General features: G+C 36.6%; 1 protein-coding gene across 6 annotated transcripts in view; it reads left to right on the forward strand.

Moving 5' to 3' along the window:
* Window positions 1–13: 13 nt before the first annotated feature.
* Slc35a5 (solute carrier family 35 member A5) overlaps window positions 14–18,087 on the forward strand; it is a 40,473-nt gene continuing 22,399 nt past the window's right edge. Inside the window, exons 1-5 of one of the 6 annotated variants that reach the window (XM_021263731.2) lie at window positions 14–255; window positions 1,018–1,163; window positions 5,118–5,216; window positions 6,519–6,652; window positions 11,584–11,651. In XM_021263731.2, coding sequence (XP_021119390.1) covers window positions 1,037–1,163; window positions 5,118–5,216; window positions 6,519–6,652; window positions 11,584–11,651 — 428 coding nt within the window. In that variant the 5' untranslated portion in view covers window positions 14–255; window positions 1,018–1,036. The other 5 variants (XM_004835726.3, XM_004835729.4, XM_004835731.4 and 2 more) reach the window with 5 other exon arrangements.

The following is an 18,087-nucleotide window of genomic DNA, read 5'->3' on the forward strand; positions in this document are numbered from 1 at the left end:
CGCCCCTCCCCCCGGAAGCATAACACTGAACGCGCCTGCGCAATGGCCGCCGATCACGCTCTCCTCACTGGGGAGCTTGCCTTGCTTTTGGTTCCGGAACAGGAGACCTGAGTGTAGAGCGGTTTTTGCCTTTGTTTCCCCTCTCACAGCTTCCCCGCCAATGGGGCCTAAAAAGCTACTGCTGATACTGCGGAGCTAGATAGTATCGGCTCTATGATGTGCCTTCTTCCACTAGAAGATTTCCAAAGGAGCGTGGTAACTGTCTGGCGGGAAAGTATTGCTTGTGCCTTGGAGGTAGGCGCGCACGGATGAGATGCCTACTGCGCATGTGTGCCGAGAGGGTTTCCCCTGCCCCGGAGGGAAACCCGGCCTCTTCTAGAAGGGGCGTTGTCTCTCTCTCTGGTGCTCTGTTTACGGGCGCTTGGCTTGGCTGTGTATTTAGCAACTCTTGGCAATTCCCACGGACTCTGGGTCATTCCTACGAGTATACTGGGAGGTTTGGGGCAGGGTAAGCCCTGCGTGAGATTTCGTGTCCTCTGTCATAATAGGGTTTTAGACTCATTGAGCCCCAAGATTCAGTTCTTTTGTTTAATTTCAGTAAAATTTAACAGCAGGGTTTCAAATATTTCCATTTTCGTCCTCATAATGCAGTCTTTCCCGACAAGCTCAGAACTGCTACAGAGGAGGAAAAATACAATTTCAAAATCCTTTTCTTGCTAATAAGAATGCACAGTTGTTTTACTGCAGTCCCCATGTGTCTGTTCCTGAATTGCTACCTTTGTCATCATTTCTGATCTGATCCTATCTTTTCTGTCTCAAAAGTACCCTGTCCTATGTTTGACTTTTTCATCTTCTTTCCATGGTTTCTCCTGTACTCCTGAACTGTACTGGTCATGCAATCACAGCCAAGTATCTAAAAAATTCTTTTTCTGTTATGTATAGTCAATAGTATTTACATTTTGCTTAATCATCAGGTCTGCCATCAAGAGTTGCTTATGAAAGTGCTCTTCTTTTAAGGCAATTAAAAAACTGTGGAATGGAAAAAAAATGCTGTAGGCGTCCTGGTCTGTGGTCCTCAACAATGTATACATTCCTACTGGGTGCTGTATTCATTGCTTTAAGCTCAAGTCGAATCTTACTAGTAAAATATTCTGCCAATGAAGGTAAGTTGAGGTGCACAATACATATGGAACACTTAATTGGACATTATATTTCCTGTGTTTGTTTTCCTTGGTTATAAAATGGGGAGATAATAATACCTTATGAATCACTTTCCATCATGTGAATGATAAAGCATGTTAAAGTTTTATTTAAACTTTCTTCTGCAAGAACTATTTTGAGACTGGATGAAATTTGGGTTAGTCAAGTTCGAAATCAAACCCTTTGTACAGAACATATCGTAATATCTGATTGCTTCATTCAACAGGTGTTTCTGAGTCTGTAGCAAAATGTATAATTACTGCTTAATTTGAAATAGGATATATTTGTTTGGTCACTTGGTGTTTGTGAGGTACTGTTGTAATTTGTGTGTCAGGACAGTACAGATTAGAAGGCTTTACAAAGTACTCAGCTTTTTTTTTAATGTAAGGATTCAAGGAAATACTTCAATTCCACAAAACTGTATTGAGTACCTCTCACTAGTACTGTTTGCAGCACATTAAAATCATGATATCGAGCTCAAAGTGTGGCTCAGTGGTAGAGCACTTGCCTGCCATGCAGAGGCCCTGGGTTCAATCTCCAGCACCCCAAAGAAAAAAAAAGAAATTAGTGAAAAAAATCACGAAGTCCTGATTCTTAATGGTCTGCTTAGAGGGTTTTTTTTTTTTTTTGGTACCGAGGATCGAACTCCGGTCCTTATGCTTGTGCAGCAGGCGGCAAAACCACTGAGCTAAATCCCTGGCCTAATGGTCTGCTTAGAAAGTAACATGATATATACGTATGTCTCAACTTCAGTTAACATGTACCTGTCAGGCCCTAGGTGAAGTAGTAGTAGAGTTCAAAATGCATAAGACATAGACTTTATTCTTAAGAAATAGGAGAGACATACCTCTAAATACATCATAAAAATACATTATAATAAGTGCAACAATAGAAGTACGTTGAAGATGCAGAACAGGGTATGAAAAAGCAGGATATGTTGTGTGAACTTGTAGTTAATTACTGAGAAAAAGTTTAAGGACCTGTAACAGAGAGAAGCAGTACTTGACCAGAGAGGGAAGTAATGGTCAGATTGTTAAGGACTTCATTTTCCATGCTTTATTATCTGGGCCTTAAGAGTCTGGAGGATAAGGAAACTTGAATATTGTAAACAGGAGGATAAATAGGAAACTGTACTAGTAGCTGATTGGTAAAGGAAAAGACTGGAAGCAGGTTTAGCCAGTTAAGGGGTTATTGCAAACTCAAACCCCAGATGATGAAGACTAGTTTAGTACTATAGGAATGGAAAGGAAAGAGTCAAAAAATATCAGGACATAGAAAAGATGTGATTTGGACAAATATTGAATGTAAGGATTAAAGAAAATAAAATATTGGCTAGCTGAAAGTTTCTGGTTTGAGTTATAAGTGTATTGATAATGCTTTCAGTTGAGATGGGAACTATTAGGAGGAAAAGCAAGTTGGACCAATTTTAGAGAAATTATAGTTTTAGCTAGGAACCTTCTATTTGGCCATGAACTGTGTCTTCATTCACTGGAATTTCCTACAGTGTCTAGCACATCATGCACTTAAGGAAATACTGATCAAATGAGTAAATACAAGATAGTTATATGGATATATTTAGTAAACAGTAGTTTAAATGTTCCAGAATATAGGTTTGTATACATTAATATTAAATCGGTATTTAAAACCCTAGGATCTGAGGGCTCATGGGGAATGAGATAATAGAGAAAGTGACAAATTCTAAGGAATGACAACATTTAAGTGCCATGCCAATGCTTAGAAGATAAAGAAGAAATTGTTAGATGAGAGAACTAAATGTATATGACTCAGAAAGAAAGGACAATTTGGAGACAAAGAATTGCAACATCATGATGAGGATTAAAACATTTCCTTTCGAATCAGTAATCTCAGTAGATATTTTGAGTAGAGTGGTAGAATAAGAAACAAGATTGCTTGAGGCTAAGGCCTTATGGAGAGAAGAAGGTGCAATAGCGGGGTGATATCTTAAATTTCGTTATTAGATAGAAGTTTAAAAATGTTGAGAGGAAGCTACAGGAGGTACACCGAAGTCAAAGGGAATGTTTATTGTGGTCCCTGAGAAGGGAGCGTTTTAAAGGGGAGAATGGGTAATAGTAGGACCATGGTCCCTTTTTCTAGAACTGAAGGGAAACCAATAAGGTTGGATGAAATGTAGATAAGGTATGTGGTTAGATGAGTGGACCAAAGACACACACGCTCACACAGTTTGGGATTAGCTGTGAGAAGACTACCAGAAAGAAGATTGAGAGGAGTTTGGAAGTTGTAATCCAAAGCCCTGATCCTTGTGCATGTTTGTTCATGTGTGTATCATGATAAAATCATGAAAAGTACTGTTTGAGGATGACAGAATGTAACTTAAGTCTACCTTTGTGCTCAGGAAAGGGAAGAGATGTTTTAACTAGGCTTGAATAATGGGAAAAGTTGAGCAAGCAAGTATTTAAAATCAAGTGTACATTTATTAAGTAGTAAGTGTAGGACACTAAGGTACAGATGTGTGAAGATAACCAACACAGTCCTTTTCTCACATAGAACTTAGGAAACCAACATGGTCCCTTTTTTATACAGAACTTACATTCAAAGGGTAAGATATTTTATTTACATAAAAAGTAATTATAGTACAATGTGGAAAGTATTATTGTAGAGGTTTATAGATAGTGTGATGGAATGAGATAAATTAAGGATTCTGTAGATTGAGAAGGTCAAAGGAAATTCCAGAAAAGAGGAAGAAAAAGTATTCTGGAGAAGGAGTGTCAAGTTGCCTTGTGCTTGGCTAATATGGGTTTTAATATAACCAAGAGAGCAAATGTTTTGAAAAGGAAGGAAATGCACTGAAAGTAGGACCCAATAAAGTTCATATTTGTCTTTGACGGAATTATAAAGCAGTTGTTTATAAGCATTGAGAAAAGATGGGTAACCAAACCTCCTTTCTTAATTCATTTCACTTTCTAGTTAGGACAGCTTCCCAGCTCATCAGTGGGTTTAGATGGCTCAGAGTATTTTTCCAAGCCCTAGAAGTGGTGAAACCCTGTGCCAGTTGCCAGTTGCCTATGCTTCACATGGCTTTCTTCTTTTACTGCAACATACTGTTTTATCGCAGAGAATCAAAAACTATTAATGTTTCTGTGTGTATCATGACATGAAATAAATTTGAAAATTGTGAATTAAGGAAATATTATAAAGTGTACCTTGATTTTAGCAAGGCATACATTTCAGAAGAATCATAAAGTAATAATTCAGATAATATTCATAACTGTTTGATGACTCAAAGCTGAATGTTGATTAATGGTCAGTTTAGAAGACAATCTCTAATGCCTTGCTGCAGACCTTCTTTGACCTTGGTCTTCAACAGATTTATTAGTAACATGGTTGAAAACGAGGCATGTTTACCAAACTCAAGGTTAATAAAAAACTAAATGGAATACATTAGATGAAATGATTCAGAAATTCAAAAGAGCAAAGCCAACTGGAAGAAATTTAATATAACCTTTTTTTAATTTTTTTTTTTTTTGAGACAGTGTCTGACTGTACCAGGTTGGCCTTGAACTCACAATCTTCCTACACAGCCTCCTGAGTGCTGAGATAAATCCAGCATGGGGTGTGTGTGTGTGTGTGTGTGTGTGTGTGTGTGTGTGTGTGTGTGTGTGATGAGGTACTGTAGATTAAATCCAAGGCCTTCACACTGAGCTACATCCCTACACCTTTTCTCAGTTTTTTATTTTGAAACAGAGTTTCACCAGATTATTAAGTTGCCCATGCTGGGCTTAAACTTGCATATTCCTGCCTCGGCATCCTAGAGTGCTGGGTTTACAGGCATGCACCATCATACCCAACTTTTAAGGTTCAAAACGATTATAAATTATTAGCCATATTGTGATCATACAGAATGAAAAAGTTAAAACGACATTTCTCTTACATTTCAGAGAACAAATATGATTATCTTCCGACTACTGTGAATATATGCTCAGAACTGGTGAAGCTCATTTTGTGTGTGCTTGTGTCATTCTGTGTTATAAAGAAAGGTAAGTCTCGAAATGGTACCATATACCTACTAAAGATTACAGAATCCGAAAACATGAGAAATGCGAGGAACATTTTACTTCATTTAGTCTAGTTGATTAATTTTATAAATGAAGAACCTAAGATACAGGCATAAGTATGTTTTAAAAGGCGAAGAAACAGGCTCAGAGAAATTGATATATAGAGCTGTGTTGGAAGGGATGAAGCTAGGAAATCATCCCATGTTTCCCAATGTCCTGCTCTTCATTCTGCCTCATCACTTATTTTCTGTAATGGTTTCACACAGCAAGTTAATTTTAATTCAAATTTACGATTTTCTAAATAACTTTGCTGTTTGATTTGAAATGGAAAACAATTCCCATTTCCCACATGGAATGCAGTATACTGTACTATAGTCAAAGAGATTGTGTTCTGAGGGAGAACTATTAAATAGGGATACTAATCCCTTCCTCAGATATACAGTACTAGCTTTTTTATGGAACATATAGGCCCATATGATTATTACTTCTCCACCTCAGTTCCTCATTATGAGCCCTTAGCTCACTACCTCTTTGTCTTATCATATGAGGTAAGCATAGAATTTAAAGCATTAAGGTGCTTACCTAAAAAAACGTGTTTTCATACTCAACAGAGTATCACAATCTGTGCAGAGTTTCTGTTAATGGAATAGATTTCAATCTGTGTAGAGTTTCTAGGTAAGGAATACATTTCTTAATTTCATGAAACTTGCATTACTTGCAGGGCTTAAACTTAACCTGTCTTTGGTATGCTTTCATTTTATATTCTCTTTATTACAATATGCCTTTCTAAGCCTTTAAAAATCTAGAGCTGAGATAATAACTTATGCTAGGATTAGTAAGAGTTTATTGTCTCTAGTTCCATATATACACATTTCCATTCATTATTTCCTTTGCTGATGTTTTTGGGAGGGAACAGCAGCATAAAGACTTAATATTTTTTTCTATTTATTCTAACATATTGATCTCCCTCGGCTCTGATGCTCTCAAGAGTAATAGGAGAAACTGCATGTATATCCTGAGTCACCTTAAATGATACTTCTACTGCCTTAAATTAACAGGCATTAGGATGATCAGTATTCGTAAGGATGTTGCTGATTGTTAGTGATAGGACACAAAAGTGGTTTAGAGACAGAATAATAATCTTCTGTTGTTTTAGGCTGGAAGGCAAATTTATAAAACATCTTTTAAAGGATTGTTATCTGTAATCAAATGTAATATATTTTCTCTAAAAATATAAGCATTCTCATCAAGATTATTTATTCATTCCTAAATGTCTTTCTTTAGAAGATCATCAAAGTAGAAATTTGAGATGTGCTTCCTGGAAGGAATTGTCTAATTTCATGAAGTGGTCCATTCCTGCCTTCCTTTATTTCCTGGATAACTTGATTGTCTTCTATGTCCTATCCTACCTTCAGCCTGTAAGTAAATATGCCAGAAATGCCACTGAAAAGATACAGAGAAATGAGTCCCAGAAAAAAGCTCCGGTCTTTTTTATTATTTTTCTGGGCTTTATTTTTTTTTTTTGCCCTCACTGGCCTTGCTAAAATTTTCCCAGAATTACCTGAATTTCTGAATTACTGATCCACTTGCTAGATCCTCTCAATGTTAAAATTTACTGGTAGTACACTCTGCTGTGTGGGAGTTGCCCTCTGGGTGAGGAATCTGAAGCCAACCCTCTGTGTGTAACCTCAATCAGGTTTCCTGTTTTCTGAGTCATCCTATGACCAACCTCTACGCAATCTCAGCAGTTAAGGCCCCAAGCAGACTTCTATGATTAACTCAAAAAATTATCCATTGAGTATACCTCTTTCTTACAACTGTTAATGTAGTTTATGCTTTTTATTTGTATGGTTTTCTTTTAATCTTACCATTTAACCAGCAATTTCTTTGAGAGTAGGATTGCATCCTCCCAATTATAAAAGTCATCTATCACTGATAATCTTATCTGTCTCTAAATCTTTTGAGTCAGTTTGGGAAGCATTAGTAATCAGAATTGGAGTTCTTTTTTCACTATTACTCAGTTTGGGTCACATGAATATTTCCTTATATTTTATAAAATGAAGATTTTTAGTATCTTTATTACCAGAATGCATTCTAAGTTTCTTTAAAAGGTAAAATTAAGCATTTTGATTATAAAAAGGATTTTCATTGTGACCAATCCTCTATGTGAAACTCCTTAAGTATAACCAAATCACTTTTAGAAGAAGATAAAGGGGCTACTATAGGAAACAGGAGTTTGACACTTTTCCACAATTTAGAACCTTTGTAACTAGACCGATTCCAACTGATGTAAGTTTCAGATACCCTATCTGAATAATAATAATAACAATAACAATAATAATAATATAGGTGCAAGTCAGGACTTGGACCTCTTGATCACCTGAAGTTCCTTCTAGCCATATGATCCACATTGCCAGTTAAGTGCTTAGCCCATTTAGAGTGTGTCCTCTCTTAAATTCTTGTTTCCACTTTGTTTTTTAAACTTGAAAATTTTCATATCCATTGAACATAGTTATTCATATTTAAAAAGTAAATGTTGAATTTTTAAATTTTATTAAGACATCTTTGAAGTATGTGCATTTTGCAGTCATCTTGAGGAGTTGGTAGATGTACATAATACAGCTTGTTCCTTTTTTTATTCCCTCCCTCTCCCTCCCTCTTCTAGTTCCCCTTTCCCCCTCTTCTTGTTGATATTGTTAATCTTAGTTCATGTTTATGACATACAACGTTCACACTCATTGAGGTTATTAGGACCTTGTACATGGCGTATCTTCTGTTGTATTTTTTTGTATCCAGCAGATTACCTTTATATTTATACCCCTTTCCCACAACCCCAGTACCAAAACAGAATTGCAGTTTCCTTGTTTTTCTTTTGTATTTATTGCTTAGCTCTTCCTTCCTGATTCTGTATAACCACAGATGCTACAAAATACGTGGCAGGTTCTATATACTTCTATTTTTAGTCCATTTAAAGAATTAGAGATGCATGGTAATTTGGGGACAAAGAGCTTGGATGTTTGATTTATTCATAATGTTACATGGAAAGAGTTTGCAGAATTCATCAAGCTAGATGATATGATACTTTACATAGAAGACCCAAACAACTCTGGCAAAAGACTTCTAGACTTAATTAACAGTTTAGTAGAGTAGCTGGAAATAAGGTCAACACTCAAAAAACAATAGCCTTCTTATACACAAATAACAGACTCAATGAAAGAGAAATTAGGGAAACAATTCCTTTTATAATAGCATCCAAAAAATGAAATATCTAGGAATCAATCTCAAGGAAGCAAAAGACCTCTACACTGAAAACTACAGCACTCTAAAAAAGGAGATCGAGGAGGATATAAGAAAATGGAAAGACATCTCTTGTACCTGGGTAGGAAGAACCAATATAGTGAAAATGGCCATACTTCCAAAACTACTATATAGATGTAATGTGATGCCGATTGAAATTCCAGCAATATACTTCACAGAACTAGAGAAAACAATCCAAAAATTTATTTGGACTCAGATGAGACCTAGAATAGCAAAAGCAGTTCTAGGCAACAGAGACATGGCTGGGGGTATCACAATCCCCAACTTGAAACTATACTACAAAACTACTGTGATAAAAACAGCATGGTACTGGCAAAGAAACAGACCTGAGGATCAGTGGAATAGATTAGAAGATGCAGAAACAACTCCAGACATACTCAGCCACGTTGTCTTTGACAAAGGAGCCAACCACCCTCATTGGAGGAAAGATAGCCTCTTTAATAAATGGTGTTGGAAAAACTGGATTTCAACCTGCCAAAGATCAAAACTAGACCCATACCTATCACCATGCACTAAACTAAGATCAAAGTGGGTTAAAGATCTTAATATTAAGACAGAAACACTAAACTTGCTGGAAGATAAGTTAGTTAGAACTCTTGAAGACATTGACATAAGAAAAGACTTTATGAACAAAACCTCAGTAGCATGGGAATTCACACAAAGAATCAACAACTGGGATCTCATCTTATTAAAAAGCTTCTGCACTGCAAGAGAAACCACCAATAGACCTAAGAGACAACATACAATGTGGGAAAAAAATTTTAGCAGCTGTACCTTAGACAAAGGACTACTATCTGGAATATATAAAGAACTGAAAAAAATCAGACCTCCAAATTCAAAGACCCAATTCAAAAATGGACATCTGAAATGAACAGACATTTCTCAGACAAATAATTAAAAGCAGCAAATATATGAAAAATGTTCAACATCACTGGTCATTTGAGAGATGCAGATGTAAACAACACTGAGATTCCACCTCACCCCAGAAAGAGTGCCTGCTATCAAGAAATCAACCAATAACAAATGCTGGTGGGGGTCTGGGGAGAAGAACTATTCTCCATTGTTGGTGGGAGTGTAGACCGGTGCAACCACTGTGGAAATCAATATGGAGATACCTCAAAGAACTAGGTCCCATTTGACCCAGCTATTCCCCTGCTGGAGATCTTCCCAAAAGAATTAATCATACCACAGCAATATATGTGCACCCATGTTTATAGCAGCACGCTAAAGCTTGGAAACAGCCCAAGTGCCCATCACCTGGAAACTGGATAAAGAAGATGTGGGTTTTTTAGTACAACAGAGTACTACTCAGCCATAAAGAATGAGAAACTAGAGATTTATAGCTAAATGGATGCATATTGAGGCCCTACTCTTAAGTGAAATAAATAGGACACACATGTGTAAATACCTAATAGTTTCTCTAGTGTGAGAAACTGAAAGTGTAAATAAGAATTAAAATGAATAAAACAAATAATTGATAATTTGAAATAGGAAGAAGAGGTCCAAAGGGGTAGGGGTGGTGGGAGGCGAAAGGGAAAGTAAAGGAGGGAAAGGAAAAATTATGAGAAAAGAAAGAAAATGGAAACAAAATCTATGTAAATAGGCAAGGGTGGAGGGAGTGGAGGGCGCACAGGTAATGGGGAAAAAATAAGAACCAAGATACATCATGTACAGGTACAGGCACCCAATGATAAATGTAAATGTATTGTTTACCTAAAATGTACCAATAGAAGAATTTAAGGAAAAAAGGAAAAAAAGGAATTCATCAAGCTAGCCAGGCTAGGTGTATTTGCACTGCCCTTAATGTTATTCCGAGTCACTACTTCCCTACTCTCATTAGCCACTTTCCTCAATTTTTTCCTACTCGTCTCTTAACTGGGTTTTTACATGCATTGGTCTTGCAGAGAAGTACACAGAAAACAATTGAAAGGGCCAGGGATTTAGCTCAGTGGCGCCGCACCTGCCTTGCAAGTGCAAGGTCCTAAGTTCCATACCATACCCAAAAAAAAGAAAGAAAGAAAACAATTCAGAGTCTCTCAAAATGAAGAAATGATGAATATTTAAGAAAATAGAAATGCTAATTACTTTGAACTGATTATACACTACATATCTATCAAATTATTACACTTTATATCCTGTAACAATGTACAATCATGTCAATTAAAAATTTTCAATTTATAAAAATTTCAATAGAGAAGCAACAATTTTACATTATTGGAAATATTGTTAGTTTTTATGGTACTTTTCTTTACAAATTAGCCATGTTTGCTGTTATAAGACTTAATACTCTTTGGAGTTTAATCAACTTGAAGCATTAGCAAGGAGGTAGGAAGAATTTATGCTAAGAATTATTTATATTGCCAGGTCCAATTATGGGGAGCAGTGATAAAATTTTATACTTTCTGAGAAAAATGTGCACATGTTCGGATTAATGAAATACAACTAAATTCACAAAAATAAAACACTGTAAAATATGGCTAGCACAATTCTAAGGGTTTAGAATAAATTGAATCAACCCAAAGACCTGTCAAATATAATTTTAGTTTTGAGTTATGTCATTTCAAGGGGAAAATTGATTCAACTTTTAGGACAGTAAATATGCTTAAAAATCTGCCTAAGTTTTCTTCTGATACAAAACAATACTGCCCTTGTTTGCCATAAAAGTAGTATTAAATGTCTGTGAAAGAGTTTCAGAGCTTGAAAAGTTGCTTTATAAGCTCAGTAACTGTTATTTCTAGATCTCAACCTTTAGAATTTATAAGTATTTCCACATTTAAACATAAAGTGTATTTATACAGGTGATGCTCGAATTTAAGAGCATAGTTGCAAACCCTGCACAATTATATGATCATATCTGTATAAATTTAACAAGCAATAAAAAATGGAATTTGATACTCTTGTGAAATAGCTGCCCTAATAACCCCTCTGGTTTTGACTAAAAAGCTTTTCTGTTGGATGAACTAGCAGGCTGGGAGATTTCTGAAGTCAGTACATTGTTTGAATTGTAACTTTGTCTTCTCTTTCTTTCTAGGCCATGGCTGTTATCTTCTCAAATTTTAGCATTATAACAACAGCTCTTCTATTCAGGATAGTACTGAAGTAAGTAACTTGATATGAAAGCATATATCTTTTTTTTTTCCATTAAGTTTATTGGTAACTTTTAGGTATACATTATGATCAAATTCATCATTGGGAATTTGTACCTGTACATGATATATAGCTTGGTTCTTGTTTTTTCTCCATCCCCCTTCCTACCCCTCCACCCCTGTACACCTCCCAATTTACAAAAACTTTTGTTTCCAATTTTTCCTTCCTTTCTCATATTTTTTCCTTCCCTTCTTTCTTCCCCCTCTCCTCCCTACTTCCCCTTCCCTTTTGGACCTTTTCTTCCTATTTTACATTATCTATTATACATTATTGATTTACTTTCACCCTCTCACACCAGAGAAACTACACAGTATTTACACGTGTGTCCTATTTTTTTCATTTAAGAGTATGGCCTCCAGGTCCATCCATTTAGCTATAAATGTCTCTAGTTTCTCATTCTTTATGGCTGAGTAGTTCTCCATTTTATTTTAAAAAATCACATCTTCTTTATCCAGTCACCAGCTGATGGACATTTGGGCTGTTTCCACGATTTAGCTATTATAAACTGTGCCGCTTATACACATGTGTGCATATAGCACTGTGCTATGATGCTTTTAATTCTTTTGCTAAGATACTCAGCAGGGGAATACCTGGGTCAAATGGGACCTCTAATCTTAGTTCTTTCAGGAATCTCCACACTGATTTCCATAGTGGTTGCACCAATCTACATGCCCACCAACAGTGGAGAAGGTCTCCTTTTTCCCCATGGCCCCGCTAACTTTTATTGTTGGTTGATTCCTTGACAGCAGCCCTTCTTTCTGGAGTGAGATGGAATCGCAATGTTGTTTTCATTTGTATCTCTCAAATGACCAGTGATGTTGAACATTTTTTCCTATGTTTATTTGCTGTTTCTACTTCTTTGTCTGAGAAATATCTGTTTATTTCAGAAGCCCATTTTGGATTGGGTCTTTAAATTTCGGGAGATTGATTTTTTTAAATTCTTTGTATATTCAAGATAGTAGACCTCTGTCTGAGGAACAGCTGGTAAAAATTTTTTTCCACATTGTAGGTTGTCTCTTCACTCTATTGGTTCTTTCTTTTTCTTTGAAGAAACTTTTTAATAAAATGAGATCCCATATATGGATTCTTTGTGCTAGTTCATATGTGACTGAGATTTTGTTCATAAAATATTTTCCTACACCATTATCTTCAAGAGTTCTACCTAATCTCTCTTCCAGCAAGTTTAGTGTTTCTGTTTTAATATTTAGATATTTAATCCATTTTGATTTTAGTTTAGTACATGGTGAAAGATATGGGTCTAATTTTAATCTTTGGCAAGATGAAACCCAGTTTTTCCAGCACCATTTATTAAAGAGGCTATCTTTCTTCCAATGAGGGTGTTTGGCTCCCTCCTTTGTCGAAGATGAGGTAGTGGAGTATGTCTGGAGTTGTTTCTGCATCTTCTATTCTGTTCCATTGATCTTCAGGTCTGTTTCTTTGCCAGTACCATGCTGTTTTTATCACAGTGGCTTTGTAGTATTGTTTCAAGTTGGGGGTTGTGATATCCCCTGCTATGTCTCTGTTGCCTAGGATTGCTTTTGCTATTCTAGGTATCTTCTTGTTCCAAATGAATTTTTGGATTTTTTCTCAAGTTCTGTGAATTACGCTGTTGGAATTTCAATCGGGATTGCATTGAATCTATATAGCAGTTTTGGAAGCATGGCCATTTTCATTGTATTGGTTCTTCCTACCCAGGAACAAAGGATGTCTTTCCTTTTTCTAATATCCTCTTCAATCTCTTTTTTCAGAATATTGTAGTTTTCAAAGTACAGGTCTTTTACTTTCTTTGTTAGATTGATTTCTAGACATTTCATTTTTTTGGATGCTACTGTGAAAGAAATTATTTCCCCAGTTTCTCTTTCAATGAGTCTGTTGTTCATGTACAAGAAGGCTATTGATTTTAGAGTGTTGACCTTGTATCCAGTTACTCTACTGAATCTGGTTATTAAATCAAGAAGTCTTTTGGCAGAGTTTTGGGGTTCTTGTATAGAAAGTATCATATTGTCAGCAAATAATGACAGTTTAACTTCTTCATTTCCTGTCTTTATTCATTTTATTCCTTTATCTTGTCTACTTGCTGTGGCTAATGTATCCAGAACTACATTGAATAGAAGTAGTGATAGTGGACATCCTTGTCTTGTTTCTGATTTTAGTGTGAAAAATTTCAGTTTTTAACCTTTTAATATGATGTTGGCTGTTGGTTTTTTATAGATGGCTTTTATCAGGTTGAGATAAAGTCCCCCTATTCCAATTTTCTGTATGTTTTTTTATCATGAATTTTTGCTGGATTTTGTCAAATGCTTTTTCTGCATCTATCAAGATGCTCATGTGGTTTTTGTCCTTAACTCTGTTAATGTAGTGTATTACATTTATTGATTTACATATGTTGAACCGTCCTTGTATCCCTGGGACGAATCCAACTTGGTCAGGGAGTATGATCTTCTTGATGATCCTTTGTATTCTGTTTGCTAGTATCTTATTGAGGAGTTTTGCATCTGTGTTCATTAGGGAAATTGGCCTACAGTTCTCTTTTTCTGTTAGATCTTTCTCTGCTTTCAAAAATCAAGATAATGCTTGCTTTCAGGAATGAATTTGAGCGTATTACTTCCTTTTGAATTTTTAAAGAGTTTGAGGAGTATTGGGATTAGCTCTTCCCTAAATTTCTTGTAGAATTCAGCAGTAAAGCCATCAGGATCTGGGCTTTTCTTTGTTGCTAAGTTTTTAATTACATTTTCAATTTCATTGATTGATATTGAGTTGTTTAGAATTTTTATATTTTCTTGGTTCAGCTTTGGTAATTCATATGTATCTAGGAATCTGTCCATTTCTTCTATATTTTCCGTCTTACTGGTTACAGGTTCTCAAAGTAAGTATTGATGATCCTCTGGATTTCTGCTGGATCTGTTGTAATTTCAACCTTTTCCTTCATAATTGCATGGATTTGAGCCTTTTCTTTCTTTTTTTGATAAAGTTGGCTAAGGGTTCGTCAATTTTACTTTTTTGAAGAACCAACTCTTCATTGATTTTTTTGTTTCATTCTCTTAGTCTCCATTGCATTGATTTCTGGTCTGATCTTTGTAATTTCCTCCCTTGTACAAGCTCTAAAGCTGTCTTGCTCTTCTTTTTCTGGAAGCTTGAGGTTCAGCATTAGGTTATTTGAGCTTGCTCTGTTTTCCTAATAAGAGTATTCACTGCTGTGAATTTCCCTCGTAAGACTGCTTTCATTGTGTCCCATAAATTCCAGTATGTTGTATTAGCATTAACATTTAATTGTAGAAACTGTCTAATTTCTTCTCTAATTTCCTCTGTGACCCATTGGTTGTTCTGGAGTGTTATTCAATTTCCATGTGTTTGTGGGGGTTTTGCGGTTTCTTATGCTACTGATCTCCAATTTCCTTGCACTGTGGTCTGACTATACAGGGAATAACTTCAATCCTTTGCATTTACTTAAGCATGTTCTGTGAGCTAGTATGTGGCCTGTTTTGGAGAGTTACCCGTGTGCATCTGAGAAGAATGTGTATTCTGATTTTATGGGGTGGAACACATTGTAGACATCTATTATATCCATTTGTTCTAAAATTTGGTTCAATTCTAGTATTTTGTTTTTGATTTTTTGTCTAGTTGATCTATGTATTTGTGACAGTGGGGTATTGAGGTTCCCCCAGTACTATTGTTTTAGTGCTTATTTGGCTTTTCATATCCATTAATACTTGGTCTTTAGGTTTTGAGCCTGTAATGACCCTTAGGCAATCCCAGTTTTGGTATACCAGGAAGGACAACTGATTAGAATAATCACATCACCTTGATCCAAGTAATACAAGCAGCATCAACCATAGCATCAAACACAGCTTAGAAAATAATAAGCTGTTGTAACTATTAATCTGTCACCTTTAACCACATGAACTAGATTAAAATCAAGGATCAAGCAGAAATATGTTTGCAGTAAATAAACCTTTCAATATATCGAATTTACCCTCTGGGATGAAGACTTAGAAGGAGCTGTGAGAAGGGAAAGAGAGATAGAAAAAGAGGGAAAGGTTAGAAATGTGGCTTAGAGGACACAGGAAGATCATGCAAACTTCAGGAAACTGGTAAAGACAGGAGGAAAAGAGAAGGAAGGAATAAAAACAAGAACAGAGCAACATAACAGCAACAGGAAAACTAGAAATTATTCACTCTCCTATAAAAATAAGAATGATTGAGAAAAGGAAATAAAAAAAGGAAACAAAAAACCCAAAATAGGGCAGAAACAGGAAGAAGAAAGGAGAGAGGAGGAGGAGGAGGAAAGAAGAGAGAAGAAAGAAGGAAAAGGGGGGCCGCTTTCAGGGCGTGTCTCTGCTGTCACTGGTACACAACATGGGCAGCAGCATGCAGATCAAATTCGATTAGTCTCAGCAAGCCAGCCTTAGTCCACAGAGATTCAAGCTGGTTTCTGTCTGCAAGGCCCGAGCTGAGCTCTCTGACCTCCTAGGGGTTTGAACTCCCAAGATTTTACACAGGTTCAAGCTGCCCTTTCCCTGAAATGAGTCCGGATTCCTGTAGGGAGTGCTGAACCTACCAACTCACCAACTGCTGTGGTCCACAGACTTTCTTCTCTCTCCCATTGGGCTTCAGTTTTCATCAAGTCTCAGGCTCTCTGCTGTTCGCCTCTCCTCTACCTTCTTGAACTCGTAACAGTGGCCTTTATGGCCCCTGGCACCTCTGCCCTATAGGTGCAACCCACAACATGGTCGGGTGGCCCAGCGGGCCTCCTCATGGATGCATATATCATTCATAAAAATTGCACAGCCTGTTTTTACCAAACACTGAACCCTCAGAATCCTAAGGCCAGGATTTTGATCCTGACTTGCTTTGTGTGTTGCATATATCATTTAACCCACCCAAAGAGCAGTTCCAGAACTATCCTCTCTAAATCCTCTGGGATCAGATGTATGAAATGTCCTGAGCAAACCAAAAATAAGATAATTTATTGGCTGTTATAATTGTTATTTTAATTTTTAGGGTCAGACTTTGTACACAAAATTCATGAGCTGTTTATCCGCAATATCTGTGTACTAGTAGGAACCAAGAGTTTCCTAAGATGTTTAATTCCTATTTTGGAGTTTGAAAAAGATAAGGTGTGGCAAATTCTTTATTAAACTACTTGAGGTAAGTACATGCTTTAAGCTCTAACTGGAAGATAATTTACATGAGGATTCTAATCAAAATTAATAAGATTAACATTTTTAAACTTTAAAAATCCTGTCATCCAATCTTTACTAGCTCCAAGGACCATTGAACAGTATAAATGTTTTTCAGCAAATAGGCTATACTGCACCTTTTAGAAGGAATATAATGCAAAGGCAGGAAGAATATGATACAAAGATCAAGGTACTTAATCCCAGTTTAATTTGTTACTCAGTAATAGTGATTAAAAATAAAATTAACTTATATTTGTTGCAGTTGTTTTAAATTATATATTATCTCTTTTAATTCCTTATTCCTCAATGTGCTATGAGACAAGTTATTATGGTTTATATCTAGATGTCTGCCCCAAACCTCATGTGCTCACAGGTGGGGCTTTTGGGAAGTAATTGAATCTTGGGGCCATGATACTCAACAATGGATTAGTTCACTGATGAGTTTATAGCTAAATGTGATGTTGAAGTTGAGGAAGGAAGGTGGGTCACTGGGGCCATGACCTGGAAGGGTCTGTCTCCCTCCCTTCTCCCTTTATTTCCCTTTGCTTCCTGACTGCCAAGCCATGAGCAAGCCTCCTCTGCCATGCCCTGTCTGCCCTTGTCTTGGAGCAAGCCAACTATGTACTGAGACATCTATAAACTGTGAGCCAAAATAAACCTTTCCTCCTTTAGTGGTTGTCAGGTATTGTGTCTGAGCAACGAGGAAAGTAACCAAGACAGATTTTGGTACCAGAAGTGAGGTCATTGCTGTGCCACTACCTGACCTTGTAGAAGCCTTGGGAACTGGTTTGCAGGAGGGATTTGGTAAGTTTAGAAGATGCTAACTAGAGAAGCAGCCCTAGAATGCTATAAGTAGAGCTTGATGGGAAATTCTAGACAGGGCTCAGAAAACCAGGATGCTGATAAAAAAAGCAGATAGAAAAGACCAGGCTCAGGAAGTTTGATTTGGGAACAGGGACTTCATTGGCAGTTGGATGCTAGGCCATGTGTGCTATGCTCTGGAAGGTAATTGATCTATATTTGGCTCCTGGTTTGAGGCTTTGAGGGTGCCTGAGATTAAGAGCAGTGGACTAATTAATCTGGCAGGGTAAATTTCAAGGCAGTCTTATGTTCAGGTGATGACATGGGTACTGTTGGGGCTTTTAGCCAGCTCTGTCTTTAAATATTAAGATTACATTGGAATTTTCTTTATACAGCATGTTCTTCAT

The sequence above is a fragment of the Heterocephalus glaber genome, unplaced genomic scaffold, assembly GCF_053883595.1.
Source record: "Heterocephalus glaber isolate CG9 unplaced genomic scaffold, H.glaber_assembly_v1.0 deba00000122, whole genome shotgun sequence".
Classification (NCBI taxonomy): Eukaryota; Metazoa; Chordata; class Mammalia; order Rodentia; family Bathyergidae; genus Heterocephalus; species Heterocephalus glaber.